The sequence below is a fragment of the Oncorhynchus masou genome, chromosome 29 (genome assembly GCF_036934945.1).
Source record: "Oncorhynchus masou masou isolate Uvic2021 chromosome 29, UVic_Omas_1.1, whole genome shotgun sequence".
Classification (NCBI taxonomy): Eukaryota; Metazoa; Chordata; class Actinopteri; order Salmoniformes; family Salmonidae; genus Oncorhynchus; species Oncorhynchus masou.
This window is the reverse complement of record NC_088240.1, coordinates 82650596-82666326: the sequence shown is the minus strand read 5'-3', so window position 1 is coordinate 82666326 and position 15731 is coordinate 82650596. Positions and strand designations below refer to the sequence as shown.

General features: G+C 44.7%; 1 protein-coding gene across 1 annotated transcript in view; it reads right to left on the bottom strand.

Annotated features, from left to right (window-relative positions):
• Positions 1 to 14559, bottom strand: part of LOC135520777 (band 4.1-like protein 4B) — a 29676-nt gene extending 15117 nt beyond the window's left edge. Inside the window, exons 1-14 of the mRNA XM_064946558.1 lie at positions 13353 to 14559; positions 12813 to 13230; positions 10710 to 10814; positions 9234 to 9276; positions 7147 to 7225; positions 6760 to 6804; positions 4680 to 4732; positions 4468 to 4588; positions 3835 to 3922; positions 3669 to 3757; positions 3491 to 3560; positions 2536 to 2705; positions 1643 to 1755; positions 1483 to 1513 (exon numbers count right to left, since the gene is read on the bottom strand). Of these exons, the coding sequence (XP_064802630.1) occupies positions 1483 to 1513; positions 1643 to 1755; positions 2536 to 2705; positions 3491 to 3560; positions 3669 to 3757; positions 3835 to 3922; positions 4468 to 4588; positions 4680 to 4732; positions 6760 to 6804; positions 7147 to 7225; positions 9234 to 9276; positions 10710 to 10814; positions 12813 to 13067 (1262 nt within the window). The 5' untranslated portion in view covers positions 13068 to 13230; positions 13353 to 14559. The remainder of the gene's footprint in view (positions 1 to 1482; positions 1514 to 1642; positions 1756 to 2535; positions 2706 to 3490; positions 3561 to 3668; positions 3758 to 3834; positions 3923 to 4467; positions 4589 to 4679; positions 4733 to 6759; positions 6805 to 7146; positions 7226 to 9233; positions 9277 to 10709; positions 10815 to 12812; positions 13231 to 13352) is intronic.
• Positions 14560 to 15731: the final 1172 nt, after the last annotated feature.

Genomic DNA, 15731 nt, shown 5'->3' with positions numbered 1-15731 from the left:
TGGATTAAATATGCTCACCGGCCTACATAAAACATCTCAGAATGTCCAAGTGGAATTATGCTTTCAGAAATGTTTACAAATTAATTACAAATCAAAAGCTGAAATGTCTTGAGTCAATAAGTATTCAACCCCTTAGTTTTTGCAAGCCAAAATAAATTCAGAAGTAAAATGTGTTTAACATGTAAAATAAGTTGCATGGACTCACTGTGTGAAATAATATATTTTTTAAATGACTACCTCATCTCTGTACCCCACACATACAGATAATTGTAAGGTTCCTCAGTCGAGCAGTGAATTTCAAACAGATTCAACCACAAAGACCAGGGTGGTTTTACAATGCCTCGCAAAGAAATGCACCTAATGGGTATTTAAAAAAATAAAAAAGCCCACATGGAATATCCCTTTGAGCAGGTGAAGTTATTAATTACACTTTGGATGGTGTACCAATACACCCAGTCACTACAAAGATACAGGCATCATTCCTAACTCAGCTGCCAGAGAGGAAGGACACTGCTCAGGAATTTCCCCATGAGGCCAATGGTGACTTTAAAACAGTTAAGAGTTTAATGCCTGTGATTAGGAGAGAACTGAGGATGGAAAAACATAGTTACTCCACAATACAAACCTTATTCGACAGCATAAAAAGGAGGATGCCTGTAGAGAATACAAATATTCCTCCTGTTTGCAGCAAGGCACTAAAGTAATACTACAATGTGGCAAAGCAAATCACTTTTTGTCCTGATTAAAAAGTGTTATGTTTGGGGCAAATCAAATATGCCACATATCACTCTGTATTTTCAAGGATAGTGGTGGCTGCATTGTAATTGTTAAGGACTGGGGAGTTTTCAGGAAAAATAAGAAAATGTAATGGAGCTAAGCACAGGAAAAATCCTAAAGGAAAACCTGGTCAGTCTGCTTTCCACCAAACACTGGGAGATTAACTCACCTTTCAGCAGGACAATAACCTAAAACAACAAAGCCAAATCTACACTGAAGTTGCTTACCAAGACAGTGAATGTTCCTGAGTGGCCGAGTTATAGTTTTTACTTAAATCTGCATGAAAATCTATGGCAAGACCTGAAAGTGAAAATTGTTGTCTAGCAATGATCAACAATCAATTTGACAGAGCTTGCAAAATTTAGAAAAAAATAATAATAGGCAAATGCTGCACAATCCAGGTGTGGAAAGTCACCCAGAAAGACTCAGCTGTAATCGCTGCCAAAGGTGATTCTAACATGTATTGACTCAGGTGGTTGAATACTTATCTAATCAAGATACATTGGTGTTTAATTTTTTACAAATGTCAGCATTTTTCTTCCATCTTGACATTAGTATATTTTGTGTAGATCGTTGACAGAAAGTTACAAATAAATCCATTTAATCCCACTTTGTAACAACAAAATGTAGAAAAAGGTCAAGGGGTGTGAATACTTTCTAAGGGATCTGTACATGCTTGGTTGTCCTGTGCTCTCAAGGACCCACCTGATATGTGGTGGTTTGGCTGGAGAGAGGGCTGTAGAGAGAGAAAGCCAGGTTACATCAGGTCAGTGAATCAAGCACAGGAGAATTGACATGGGAAACTGCCTGTATGGGTGTTTTACTGGGTATAGGCTATAGTGTGTACTGGGGAGAATATACGAACCCTTGCCACCCAGTGAGTGAGTGCGAGAGGGGTATCTCTTGCTGGGTCGCCTCTCAAACGTACTGGCCCTCCTCAGCCTCCCCCCGTGGGTCGCCTGGTACTCAGTTTTTCCACTGAGTAGGAGAGAGAGAACACTTTAAAGGGATACTTCAGGATTTTGGCAGTGAGTCAGATTAACTCGTTGATACCATTTTTTATGTCCCTGTAGGGATGTAGAGCTGTAGGGTATAGGCTATAGTGTACTGGGGAGAATATACCAACCCAGTTTAAAAGAATTTGCTAACTAGAGTTAGCGTAATTGCTAACTGGCATTAGCACAATGACTGGAAGTCTATGGTAACTACTAGCATGCTAGTAGATATAGACTTCCAATCATGCACTAATGCCAGTTAGCATTGGCTCATGAAACTGCTGATAAGGAAGTTAACACTGGATGCAGATACATAAAAATGGCATTGTTGAGTGAATCTGACTCTGGGGAAGTAGATAAAGGACTTCATTGCCAAAACCCACAAGTTTCCCTTTAACGACGATGAACAGTAGCTGGCATCTCTGTATTTGGCATGTCAGGATGTACAGAACATTTACATGACTCAACATACTGCATCCCTGTATGTTGGTGATAGATGCATGGAATAGTGTGTATATCTGAAGAGGTTATTTTAGTTTGACATGTAAACAAACGGCATTTCCCTGTAACCATAGCTTCCATCATGTAACCATAGAGACAGAACTTGCATCTCAGATGACGAACTAGTCCTCAATGGCACTCTATTCACTATATAGTGCACCCTAGAACTCTGGTCAAAAGTGGTGCACTATATGGGGAATAGGGTGCTATTTTGGGCACAACCTCTGTTGTAGAGTTAGGTGTTGGTGCGAGCCCCACCCACCTGAACCTGAAACGTGAACCAAGGCGTGTGAAGTCACTGCTGGAGGCCTTCCCAGCTGTGGGCTGGCGCAGCCGGAAGAAGGCGTGGCTCTCCACGGCACATTTCCACAAGTGTTTACACGTCTTTGAACTGTCCAACTGGAACACAAAGGTGTGCTCCTGCTCCCGCCCCTAAACACACAACAGCCAATCACAATCAAACACCACTCTGACAAAAGCAGTCCAAATATTTCAATGTCAATGAAATAGTCTCTGCTGTCAAGTCAAAACGTGAAATAGGGGGCGATCACATACAAGTGTGTAGCCTGTAAATGTGTGGTGGTGTTGAATGGAAATGGTTTTCTTTGCATATTTTTTAAATTTATTTTTTATTTCACCTTTATTTAACCAGGTAAGCTAGTTGAGAACAACTTCACATTTGCAACTGCAACCTGGCCAAGATAAAGCATAGCAGTTCGACACATACAACAACAGAGTTACACATGGAATGAACAAAACAGTCAATAATACAGTAGAAAAAAAAGTCTATATACAGTGAGTGTAAATAAGGTCAAAGAAGGGAGTTGAGGCAATAAATAGGCCATGGTGGTGAAGTAATTACAATATAGCAATTAAACACTGGAATGATAGATGTGTAGAAGATGAATGTGCAAGTAGAGATACTGTGGTGCAAAAGGAGCTAAATAAATAAATACAGTATGGGGATGAGGTGGGTAGATAGATGGGCTGTTTACAGATGGGCTATGAACAGGTGCAGTGATCTGTGAGCTGCTCTGACAGCTGGTTCTTAAAGCTAGTGAGGGAGATGGGAATCTCCAGCTTCAGTGATTTTTGCAGTTTGTTTCAGTCAGTGGCAGCAGAGAACTGGAAGGAAAGGCAATCCACACACACCGCATGCATATATGAGACACCCTCGGAGAGTGGGGTCATGGGCGGGGTATTTGTGTATTGCTCACCTGATCATCGTCCTCCGTCACCACTAGGATGAGTCGACTTTTTTTGAAATCCAGGCGGGTGATCTTGGGCCTGGAACACACACACACACACAGTTGACATTGCAGACTACGCAGCTGTTTTCACGAATATATCATTGTGTGTTTTGGAGTGTTCATGTCAAAGTGTGTGTGTGTTTACCAGAAGAAGAGGCCTATCTTGGTGGAGCCCTCAAACACCAGGATGCCAGTGGGAGTCAGACCCAGAGCGTACTCTGCTCCGTCCCTTCCCTGAGGACAACACACAGTCACACGCTCAGTGCTACTCTACAACATCAAACACAGACAACAGCAGCACACGCACCAACCTTGACAAAGTGCATGTCCACTCCGTACAGCTCCAGCCATTTACATTTGTTGAGGAAGCTGGTCTCTGCCTGGGATGGATCCTTACCCCTGGGGAAACAAAACCACATGCTCAGTCTAACACACATACCCTGTCCTCTGGGTGGAATGTCCTCCATATTTCTTGCAGTAATCCAGTTCAGATGTACACAACAGATTAGGGCCTAGGGGTTTATCTGGCCAATAGAGAGAGAGAGTGGAACTCAATAGGGTTTCTCTTTGGTTTCTTGCTTGCACTGGTGTCATGTCAGCTCAGTGAGCCCCAGTGTATGGGTGTGTAATCTAATCTGAGATTGGAGCGATCATACACTAGCAGGGTTAAATACTGCCTGGATTTAATCAAGACGCTCCAGGGATTAATCCCTTGATCCGTCACACAGAGGCAAACAGAGAGATATAGAGAGAGGGTGATTTACATAGGTTTGATACAGCACTAGAAAACACCAGAGTGATACACTCCTCTACCTGCGTGATGTTAAAGAACCAGACATTGTTCATGCTGTTATCACCTGTCCTGTGTTCTTATCCAGACACACCTACAGTCTGTTCAGACAGACACCAGTGAAGATGTCCTGATGGATGGCGTTTTAACTCACCTTAGGTCCACCCACTTGTTAAAGATGTCTGCCTCCATGGACTCACTCTGTTTGGGTGTGAAGCGAAACTCTGACACCAGCTCAGGAGAATGCTCTAGAGGGTCACAGTCCCCCAGCTCACCTACACACACACACACACACCTTATAGTCAGGTGTAAAATAAACATGAATGCTGATTCCAGAGATACCGTAGTGTGTAAATCATCACCTACTCTGTAAGCAGTAGGCCCCCAGGTCTACTGAGACATCATATGGACACTTCAACCTGGAGGGAGAGAGGAAGGTTCCAGAGCAGAGAGATCACACCACACACACCACATGCAGCGTGACTTCCAACACTATCTGTGTGTGTGTACGTACAGTGCATTCAGAAAGTATTCAGACCCCTTGACCTTTTCCACATTGTTATGCTACAGCCTCATTCTAAAATTCTTTATTTTTATGTCCTCAATCCACACACAATATCCCATAATGACACAGCAAAAACAGATTTGAAATAGTATTAAAAGTATTAAAGTAGTATTAAAAAATAAACTGAAATATTACATTTACACAAGTATTCACACCCTTTACTCAGTACTTTGTTGAAGCACCTTTGGCAGCGATTACAGCCTTGGGTCTTCTTGGGTATGATGGTACAAGCTTGGCACACCTGTATTTGGAGTTTCCCCCATTCTTCCCTGCAGATCCTCTCAAGCTCTGCCAGGTTGGATGGGGAGTGTCGCTGCACAGCTATTTTCAGGTCTCTCCAGAGATGTTCAATTGAGCTCAGGGTAGCCTAGTGGTTAGAGCATTGGACTAGTAACCAGAAGGTTGCAAGTTCAAATCCCCGAGCTGACAAGGTACAAATCTGTCGTTCTGCCCCTGAACAGGCAGTTAACCCACTAGGCCGTCCGTTACTAGGCCGTCATTGAAAATAAGAATTTGTTCTTAACTGACTTGCCTAGTTAAATAAAGGCTGGGCCACTCAAGGACATTCAGAGACTTGTCCCGAAGCCACTCCTGCGTTGTCTTTGCTGTGTGCTTAGGGTCATTGTCCTGTTGGAAGGTGAACCTTCGCCCCAGTCTGAAATCCTGAGCACTCTGGAGAAGGTGTTCATCAAGGATTTCTCTGTAGTTTGCTCTGTTCATCTTTCCCTCGATCCTGACTAGTCTCCCAGTCCCTGCCACTGAAAAACACCCCCACAGCATGATTCTGCCACCACCATGCTTGACCGTAGGGATGGTGCCAGGTTTCCTCCAGGTGTGACGCTTGGCATTCAGGCCAAGAGTTCGATCTTGGTTTCATCAGACCAGAAAATCTTGTTTCTCATGGTTTGAGAGTTCGTTAGGTGCCTTTTGGCAAACTCCAAGCAGGTGGTCATGTGCCTTTTACTGAGGTGTGGCTTCTGTCTGGCCCCTCTACCATAAAGAACTGACTGGTGAAGTGCTGCAAAGATGGTTGTCCTTCTGGAAGGTTCTCCCATCTCCACAGAGGAACTGGAGCTCAGTCAGGGTGACCATCAGGTTCTTGGTCACCTCCTTGACAAAGGCCATTCTCCCCCGATTGTTCAGTTTGGCCATCTCTCTGAAAAGCCTTGGTGGTTCCAAACTTCTTCCATTTAAGAATGATGGAGGCCACTGTGTTGTTGGGGACCTTCAACGCTGCAGAAATGTTTTGGTACCCTACCCCAGATCTGTGCCTCAACACAATCCTGTCTCTGAGCTCTACGGACAATTCCTTCGACCTCATGGCTTGATTTTTGCTCTGACATGCACTGTCAACTGTGGGACCTTATATAGAGAGGTGTGTGCCTTTCCAAATCATGTTCAATCAATTGAATTTACCACAGGATTATCAATGGGAAACAGGATGCACCGGAGCTCAATTTTTAGTTCTCACAGCAAAGGGTCTGAATACTTAAGGCATTGCTGTTTTTATACATTTGCAAACATTTCTAAAAACCGGTTTATGCTTTGTCATTAAGAGGAATTTTGTGTAGATTATTTTTTCATCAACGTAATAAATTTTAGAATAAGTCTGTAACGCAACAAAATGTGGAAAAAATGGAAAGGGCCTCAATACTTTCCAAATGAACTGTATGTGTGTGTGTGTGTGTGTGTGTATGTGTGTGTTGGGAGGAGAGGTCCTTTTCTTCAAATTAGCAGACCTCTGATGTTCTGATCCTGTACTTTATTATAGAGCTACACACAGGAGACACGACCCAGATGGAGAGAGAGAATGAGAGACAGAGAGAGTGAGATATAGGTTTAGTGTGTTAGTGTGTGTTGGGGGTGTTAGGAGCTGCTTACTTGCCGGACAGAATGTCTTGTCGAAGCTGCAGCACAAACAGGTACCTGGAACACAGACAAAAGGAGTGAGAATAAAACCACTGATGTAGAATCAATCTTTCTCCCTCTCTTTTCCACACTGACTGACAGACAGTCTTTCTCCCGCTCTCTTCCACACTGACTGACAGACAGTCTTTCTCTCTCTGAAGAGGTCTCAGTCCATTTTGCCTTAATTAGTCTCTTCCCCACTGGACTAAAGTCATTACCTACATTGTCCCCTTACACCTATACACTACACTGAGGAGGGGGTGAGATTGTGTGAATGAGACATTATGTATACGAGAGTGTGTGTGTGTGTGTATTCATGTGTGCTAGAGTGTGAGTACAGGCAGCCAGTGGTGGTGTTACCTGGTGAACTCCTCATGTAGGTTATTGGGCTCTGAGGAGTAGAACTTCACCCTGAAAAACAGTCTGTATGGAGGACCATCTGAAACAGAGAAACGGAGACCGAGCGAGAGAGAGGGGGACTAAATTAGGGGAAAGAAGAGATTGGCCTGACTACCACATATTGTATAAAAAATATTTGGGGACACCAGGCACTTAATTTAAAAATTGTCTGGAAACTCGGGTAAGAACCAGGCAGCCCTCTCTGTGAGATGGGCGTTTCCTGACAAAGTAAACATTGGCATCACCCTGCACCACTCACTAATCACCATGTCAACAGCTGGTAATGAACCACCTGCCTTGCCACACACACACACACAAATCCACTGTATACAGTACACACATTAAGTAGAGGACACTACCAACAGTCTGGCAAAAGTAGCTGGCCTTCGCTTGTTATTAACTAAACACCACACACACACAAAGAATACAGTGCCTTGCGAAAGTATTCGAACCCCTTGAACTTTGCGACCTTTTGCCACATTTCAGGCTTCAAACAAAGATATAAAACTGTATTTTTTTGTGAAGAATCAACAACAAGTGGGACACAATCATGAAGTGGAACGACATTTATTGGATATTTCAAACTTTTTTAACAAATCAAAAACGGAAAAATTGGGCGTGCAAAATTATTCAGCCCCCTTAAGTTAATACTTTGTAGCGCCACCTTTTGCTGCGATTACAGCTGTAAGTCGCGTGGGGTATGTCTATCAGTTTTGCACATCAAGAACAGCTCGAGCTCAGTGAGGTTGGATGGAGAGCATTTGTGAACAGCAGTTTTCAGTTCTTTCCACAGATTCTCGATTGGATTCAGGTCTGGACTTTGACTTGGCCATTCTAACACCTGGATATGTTTATTTTTGAACCATTCCATTGTAGATTTTGCTTTATGTTTTGGATCATTGTCTTGTTGGAAGACATATCTCCGTCCCAGTCTCAGGTCTTTTGCAGACTCCATCAGGTTCTCTTCCAGAATGGTCCTGTATTTGGCTCCATCCATCTTCCCATCAATTTTAACCATCTTCCCTGTCCCTGCTGAAGAAAAGCAGGCCCAAACCATGATGCTGCCACCACCATGTTTGACAGTGGGGATGGTGTGTTCAGGGTGATGAGCTGTGTTGCTTTTACACCAAACATAACGTTTTGCATTGTTGCCAAAAAGTTCAATTTTGGTTTCATCTGACCAGAGCACCTTCTTCCACATGTTTGGTGTGTCTCCCAGGTGGCTTGTGGCAAACTTTAAACAACACTTTTTATGGATATCTTTAAGAAATGGCTTTCTTCTTGCCACTCTTCCATAAAGGCCAGATTTGTGCAATATACGACTGATTGTTGTCCTATGGACAGAGTCTCCCACCTCAGCTGTAGATCTCTGCAGTTCATCCAGAGTGATCATGGGCCTCTTGGCTGCATCTCTGATCAGTCTTCTCCTTGTATGAGCTGAAAGTTTAGAGGGACGGCCAGGTCTTGGTAGATTTGCAGTGGTCTGATACTCTTTCCATTTAAATATTATCGCTTGCACAGTGCTCCTTGGGATGTTTAAAGCTTGGGAAATCTTTTGTAACCAAATCCGGCTTTAAACGTCTTCACAACAGTATCTCGGACCTGCCTGGTGGGTTCCTTGTTCTTCATGATGCTCTCTGCGCTTTTAACGGACCTCTGACACTATCACAGTGCTGGTGCATTTATACGGAGACTTGATTACACACAGGTGGATTGTATTTATCATCATTAGTCATTTAGGTCAACATTAGATCAGTCAGAGATTCTCACTGAACTTCTGGAGAGAGTTTGCTGCACTGAAAGTAAAGGGGCTGAATAATTTTGCAAGCCCAATTTTTCAGTATTTGATTTGTTAAAAAAGTTTGAAATATCCAATAAATGTCATTCCACTTCATGATTGTGTCCCACTTGTTGTTGATTCTTCACAGAAAATACAGTTTTATATCTTTATGTTTGAAGCTTGAAATGTGGCAAAAGGTCGTAAAGTTCAAGGGGGCCGAATACTTTCGCAAGGCACTGTATTAGATAGTGGGAGTGAATGGACTGACCTCTGATCTGTTTCTTTATGGGCTTGGACACATCCAGCCAGTGCTGCAAGAGACACAAAGAAGTAGACAACAGAATGTTATACATACGTGGGGTTACAACCATCCCAGCTCTGCAGATTGTGCTGTGAAGAGACAGAATCATTAGAGCATTTGTTTTGGTACTGTCCATATGTAGCTTGTTTTTGGTCGCAGGTCCAGAAATGGCCCAAGAATTGCAACATTTACCTGCAGCTAACACTTCAAAATTGCACTGCTGGGTGATTTGAAAAGTCATAGTCAATCAATCAATAATATAACACTTTGTCAAACTTGTTTCTTTAATTTACAATCTGTAGAAACTATGAGAATAGAAAGGTTCAGAACTTTTGTGAAACGTCACAGCACAGTTGAAAAATAAATGGCAAATAGAAATCAAAACAGGATTGTGTTCAGAAATAGATGGGATGGGTTCAGTGAATGTATTTATTTATTAACCCTTATTTTACCAGGTAAGTTAGTAGTTACAGGGGAGAGGAGAGGGGATGAATGAGCCAATTGTAAGCTGGGGATGATTAGGTGGCCATGATGGTATGAGGGCCAGATTGGGAATTTATCCAGGACACCGGGGTTAACACACCTACTCTGACAATAAGTGCCATGGGATCTTTAGTGACCAGAGAATCAGGACACACGTTTAACGTCCAGGACACCCTACACAGGCCAATGTCCCCAATCACTGGCCTAAGGCATATATATTTATTTTAAGACCAGAAGAAAGGGTGCCTCCTACTGGCACTCCAACACCACTTCCAGCTGCATCTGGTCTCCCATCCAGGACCAACACTGCTTAGCTACAGAAGCAGGCCAGCAGTGGGATGCAGGGTGTTATGTTGCTGGCCAGATGGGAGGGGTTCAGAGATAGATGGGAGGGGTTCAGAGATAGATGGGAGGGGTGAGTGGAGCTGAAGGCTGAGACTAATAACAAACAAAAGATGACTATTGTAAAATACTTTGTAATATGTATAAGCTGGAAGTAGAAGCCTAAGTGTTGTTGTCCATTACTTTACTCCAATTAGGGAGGGGTGGTAGAGGAAAATAATAAAGGAAAATATAAAACGTGTATGGGGGATTGGAAATGATGCAGACAATTACATTGATAGAACCCACAATCTATCTGCAATACTAAAGCTGATCTACCCCATAGGATAAAAAGTAGAGACAGCGACAGGCAGAGAGACAGCGACAGGCAGAGAGACAGCGACAGGCAGAGAGACAGCGACAGGCAGAGAGACAGCGACAGGCAGAGAGACAGCGACAGGCAGAGAGACAGCGACAGGCAGAGAGAGAGAGAATATGACAGATAGCCGGAGCGTCAGATCAATCATTTTAACAACACACTGTGATTGATTTCACTAGTGTCATTACATCATAGGGAATCCCCTCAGCAATGGCAGGTTGTGGTGTGTGTGTTCAGAGGCTTTATGTATATTTACTCACTGAGACTTGTTCTGGATCCATGAACTGCAGTCCAAAGTAGTCAGCCTCCACCAGGTCCAGATGATACCTGATCTGGTCAAACAGCTCCTGGCCTTTTGACCTTTTCTATTAAAACACACACATGTATTATAGTCACAATAGGGAGGCTGGAGAATAAACAGCCTAGACCTTGTGAGTGGATATGGAGCATAATGACAGTGTGGGTCATTACTAGGGACTACATCTGGGGCAGAATCAGAGGGAGAAGACCTGAGGGAGAAGCTATAATTCAGGCCTTTGCCTTTGAAACACCCACAATCCATAGGGCTCTTGAGGTGAACACCCACCAAGATGCAATGCACTAATCCACTAAAAAGCTGCACCCCTCAAAGTGTGTTTTTAAAAGAGAGAGAGGATTACCTTGTACTTTGTTCCCTGATAACAAGTATGAACCTGCCAACCTGTGTGTGTGTGTGTGTGGTTATGGAGTGGGAGGTCACACACACAAATAAATAAATAAACCCTTGCCCTTCCTGTTCCTCAGCTCCCGTCAAAGCACAGCACACTCCCAAACCAGCCCCTACCCAAAGCACTTTCCCTCGACAGACATTCCCCCTAGATTTCATCCCCAAAGCTCCTGAGTAGATCTGGATTAGACAGCAGGTGCAAGTAAAATGGGACAAAGACCACCAAGCCTAAAGAAGGGCAGAAAAGGTGAACACCATAGTGTTAATACCCATCAAATCATCTCTAGATGAGTGTTTAGGGGGTAGTGTCTAGCTTTAAGTGCCTAGGGGCATAGCACTGGGGTGTTGAGGGTGCTACAGACCCCCTGATATATCACAAGAAAAACATTTTAAATACCTAATATATTATTCACAAAAGTAGTGCCCTTGGCCTCTACTACTCCTGTATGAGCAGACCCCTGACAAATAAAAGTCAGCACCCCCACCCCTAAACATCTTCCCCGAGGGAGCAGGCCCGAGCAGGTCAATTTTGGATGAAGACAAGAGTTCAATTGAATTAATTTAAACTGTAGATGAATCCCTGAGGGAAGATTCAGCAGTCATGTTCAGGCTTGTTCCTGTTAGAGCGCTATATAGACTCTGGTTTCAGTCAGCTGACGTCTGGTGGCCGTTAGCAGGAGCTAGTTCTAATTAACAAGAGAAATCAAAGGAAATAGTCCTTACATACACAAGCCTGTATTCTCTAAGGCAAAGTTACAGCCTACTGTTTGGATTAGGTTAAATGTGATATTACTGAATGTACTGTTTCTTTCTGAAGATAGGATGTCTTCCACACACTGCAAGAAATCATCTCCGGAGTCAAACTTCATAAAGCACATTAACTACACCATGGCTCCACGCACCTGCAGCGCACTAATTTAACTTCAACAATTTACATCCTCACACACAGTAAATTGCTCTCATGTTCTGATGTATTGTCTATTTGCCAGAATTTTTTGCCTGATACAAATCAAATGTATTATCATAACGATAAACTACTAGCATCTCTACTGTAACATTAAGTCAAAGGTTCTCCATCTATGACCTTTGATTCCCTCAGCAGTCTGACTTCCTGTATGTATTCAAAAGGTGACGCATGAGACTGACCACGATGACACACGCAAACTCAACCTTTAAGATATAACTCTCAAGACAACATGATACGTCTCCCCTGGACACACACACTCTCTCTGTCACAGTGCCATGAGATAAATCACATCACTCCCTCACAGAGACAAGAGAGAGATAGAAAACTGAATATGGCGGGAAGGAGGCAGAGAGGGGAAGGGAGATGGGCAGAGAGGGGAAGGGAGATGGGCAGAGAGGGGAAGGGAGATGGGCAGAGAGGGGAAGGGAGATGGGCAGAGAGGGCAGGAGGTGGAGGTTTCTCGGAGGTAGGCAGCTTCCTGCCAACAGTCAGAATGGGGAAGTAATGTGGTAAATTGGCTGATCACAACACCATCTGTAGCCCTACACCTAACTGCACAGAACACACACAATGACAGGTGTTAAAACTCCATGGTGCTGAATGACCTAAACCATAGAAGAACAGTCACTTGATATTCTGCTGAGAGAATTATGTCTGAAAATAATATGGAGACACCACACACACACTCACTGGTATATCCACGTTAAGGTCCGACCCATCCAGCAGCAGCACGCGGCAGGTGATTGCATCCTTCTCGGTCCCAGCCGCTGGGATGTGCACGGCCGCTCCCCCGGTCACCACGGCGGGCGCGTGGACGACCTGCTGCTGGTGCGCGAGGAGCGCGGGGTTCGCGGTTCCCCCTCTTCCTTTCCCGTCCCACTCATCTGCTGTCTGAAACCGTCTGCGCGAGCGGTGGATGAACGTCCGGCGTAGGAAGCCCATCATCTTTCCAATTGTTAATTCTACCCACAGCGCGAGCACCGTGTTCGGTGTCCACGGGGAGGCTTACTCCACGGAAACAATGTGTGTGGCGTTTGTCCCACTGCCCCCACCCCGGGGCGAAGAGTCCCTCACCGCAGGCACGGAGGCTTCAGGCTGCCGCTGAATCCTGAAATTCGGCAGCCGTGGGGATCACCAGCCGCATAATTAAGCAGGACCCGACAATTTGGCATTAAAAAAGCAACCAGTTGAATTTCCCAATCATTTATTCTGTTTCAATAGTGTACTCACTCACGGAAGCACGCACCCCCCCCTCGTCTCCTCTCGCCGTTTGTCCTCGCTCGCGCACCTGCTGTTGCACAGATTCTGAAATCCTGGAGAAATCTCGAGCAGCTCCGCAGCGGGCGTCCCTATAGTCTCATATACCGAGGAATGAGGTTAGTCTCCCGGGACGCGCTTACCCAAACCCGTGGTCGATATTATTTAATCCTCTCACGAAGAACCGAAGCTGCTCCACCTCACAGGTAAGTCAACCAGAGAAACGGGACAAACAGCATGCTTTGCGCCTGCGTAAAACAACGCACAACAAACTTTTTTTGTTTTCTATACTGGGGCCAGGCTGTCAGCGAAGCAGCGCTCCCTGCCGGCCAGAGGCGACACCACGGTCAGCGCGGTGGAGGACAAACAAAAAGAGGGACAATGTAATGTTGAGGACAAGCAAAAAATAATGCAATTTCAGAACAAACTGGTAGGATTATGGTTTAGCCGAGGGATTCAAGCAGAAAGAAACGCACACACCAGTGACAGTGCAGAGTTCACCTCTCCTAAGACAAATATATTCCTTTGACTAACTCCGGATATCTGCCTGCTATGGTTGTTTAGTAGTAATGGCTACTCTGCCCCTCAAATCTATGATATCAGTAGACTGTACAACATGGTCTGGGACTTATGTTGACACTGAACAGGAGCGTGCATCTAAGGCAGGTAACAGGAATGTGTTTAAATGGGGTCTAACTGCACTGCAGCCTGTAGGACTCCACTCCTAAAATGTTTTGATATGTGCAGGCGACTCCACAGACCACAAATATACATAACAATGGACCTGATATCACATTTTTCATCTGTAAAATTCACTCTGAGAATGTAAGATACGATCAACTGACTTTTACCCCGTCAACAAACAGACAAAGAGCTCCAAGTAGATGTCAGTGTGTTTATTCAGTGTGTCAATAATTTAGGGAAGGTGGGAGCGGGTGTAGTGTGTGGTGGCTCTGGCAGTGTTCATCTCTACTGTGAATCCACCGAAAGCCTCAACACTCTCCCAACAATGCAGACAGACGAGTCAATTTCTCTAGTCTAGAAAAGGCCTAGTTCTATAGCCTCCACTCAGGAGGAACTAGCCAAGGGCCACTATTAGTAAAGCTATATAGCCTCCACTCAGGAGGAACTAGCCGAGGGCCACTATTAGGAAGGCTATATAGCCTCCACTCAGGAGGAACTAGCCGAGGGCCACCATTAGGAAGACTATATAGCCTCCACTCAGGAGGAACTAGCCGAGGGCCACTATTAGTAAAGCTATATAGCCTCCACTCAGGAGGAACTAGCCGAGGGCCACCATTAGGAAAGCTATATAGCCTCCACTCAGGAGGAACTAGCCGAGGGCCACCATTAGTAAAGCTATATAGCCTCCACTCAGGAGGAACTAGCCGAGGGCCACTATTAGTAAAGCTATATAGCCTCCACTCAGGAGGAACTAGCCGAGGGCCACTATTAGTAAAGCTATATAGCCTCCACTCAGGAGGAACTAGCCGAGGGCCACTATTAGTAAAGCTATATAGCCTCCACTCAGGAGGAACTAGCCGAGGGCCACTATTAGTAAAGCTATATAGCCTCCACTCAGGAGGAACTAGCCGAGGGCCACTATTAGTAAAGCTATATAGCCTCCACTCAGGAGGAACTAGCCGAGGGCCACTATTAGTAAAGCTATATAGCCTCCACTCAGGAGGAACTAGCCGAGGGCCACCATTAGGAAAGCTATATAGCCTCCACTCAGGAGGAACTAGCCGAGGGCCACCATTAGTAAAGCTATATAGCCTCCACTCAGGAGGAACTAGCCGAGGGCCACTATTAGGAAAGCTATATAGCCTCCACTCAGGAGGAACTAGCCGAGGGCCACTATTAGTAAAGCTATATAGCCTCCACTCAGGAGGAACTAGCCGAGGGCCACTATTAGTAAAGCTATATAGCCTCCACTCAGGAGGAACTAGCCGAGGGCCACTATTAGTAAAGCTATATAGCCTCCACTCAGGAGGAACTAGCCGAGGGCCACTATTAGGAAAGCTATATAGCCGCCACCCAAGAAGAACTAGCCGAGGGCCACTATTAGGAAAGCTATATAGCCTCCACTCAGGAGGAACTAGCCGAGGGCCACTATTAGGAAGGCTATATAGCCGCCACTCAAGAGGAACTGAGATACAGTCTTCAGTCACTCATACAGTAGCACTTTGGTCCCAGAGAATTACATATTTTTGTTTTGTTTTAAATACATTTTAAAAAGACCTTTACAGTACATGGTCCTTCCCTGCTAGCGGTGCTCTATGGCTAACATAAGGATAGGACTAGCTGAGCACATTCGGCACTATGGCTCGTTATGTGCTGTAGCAACAGAAG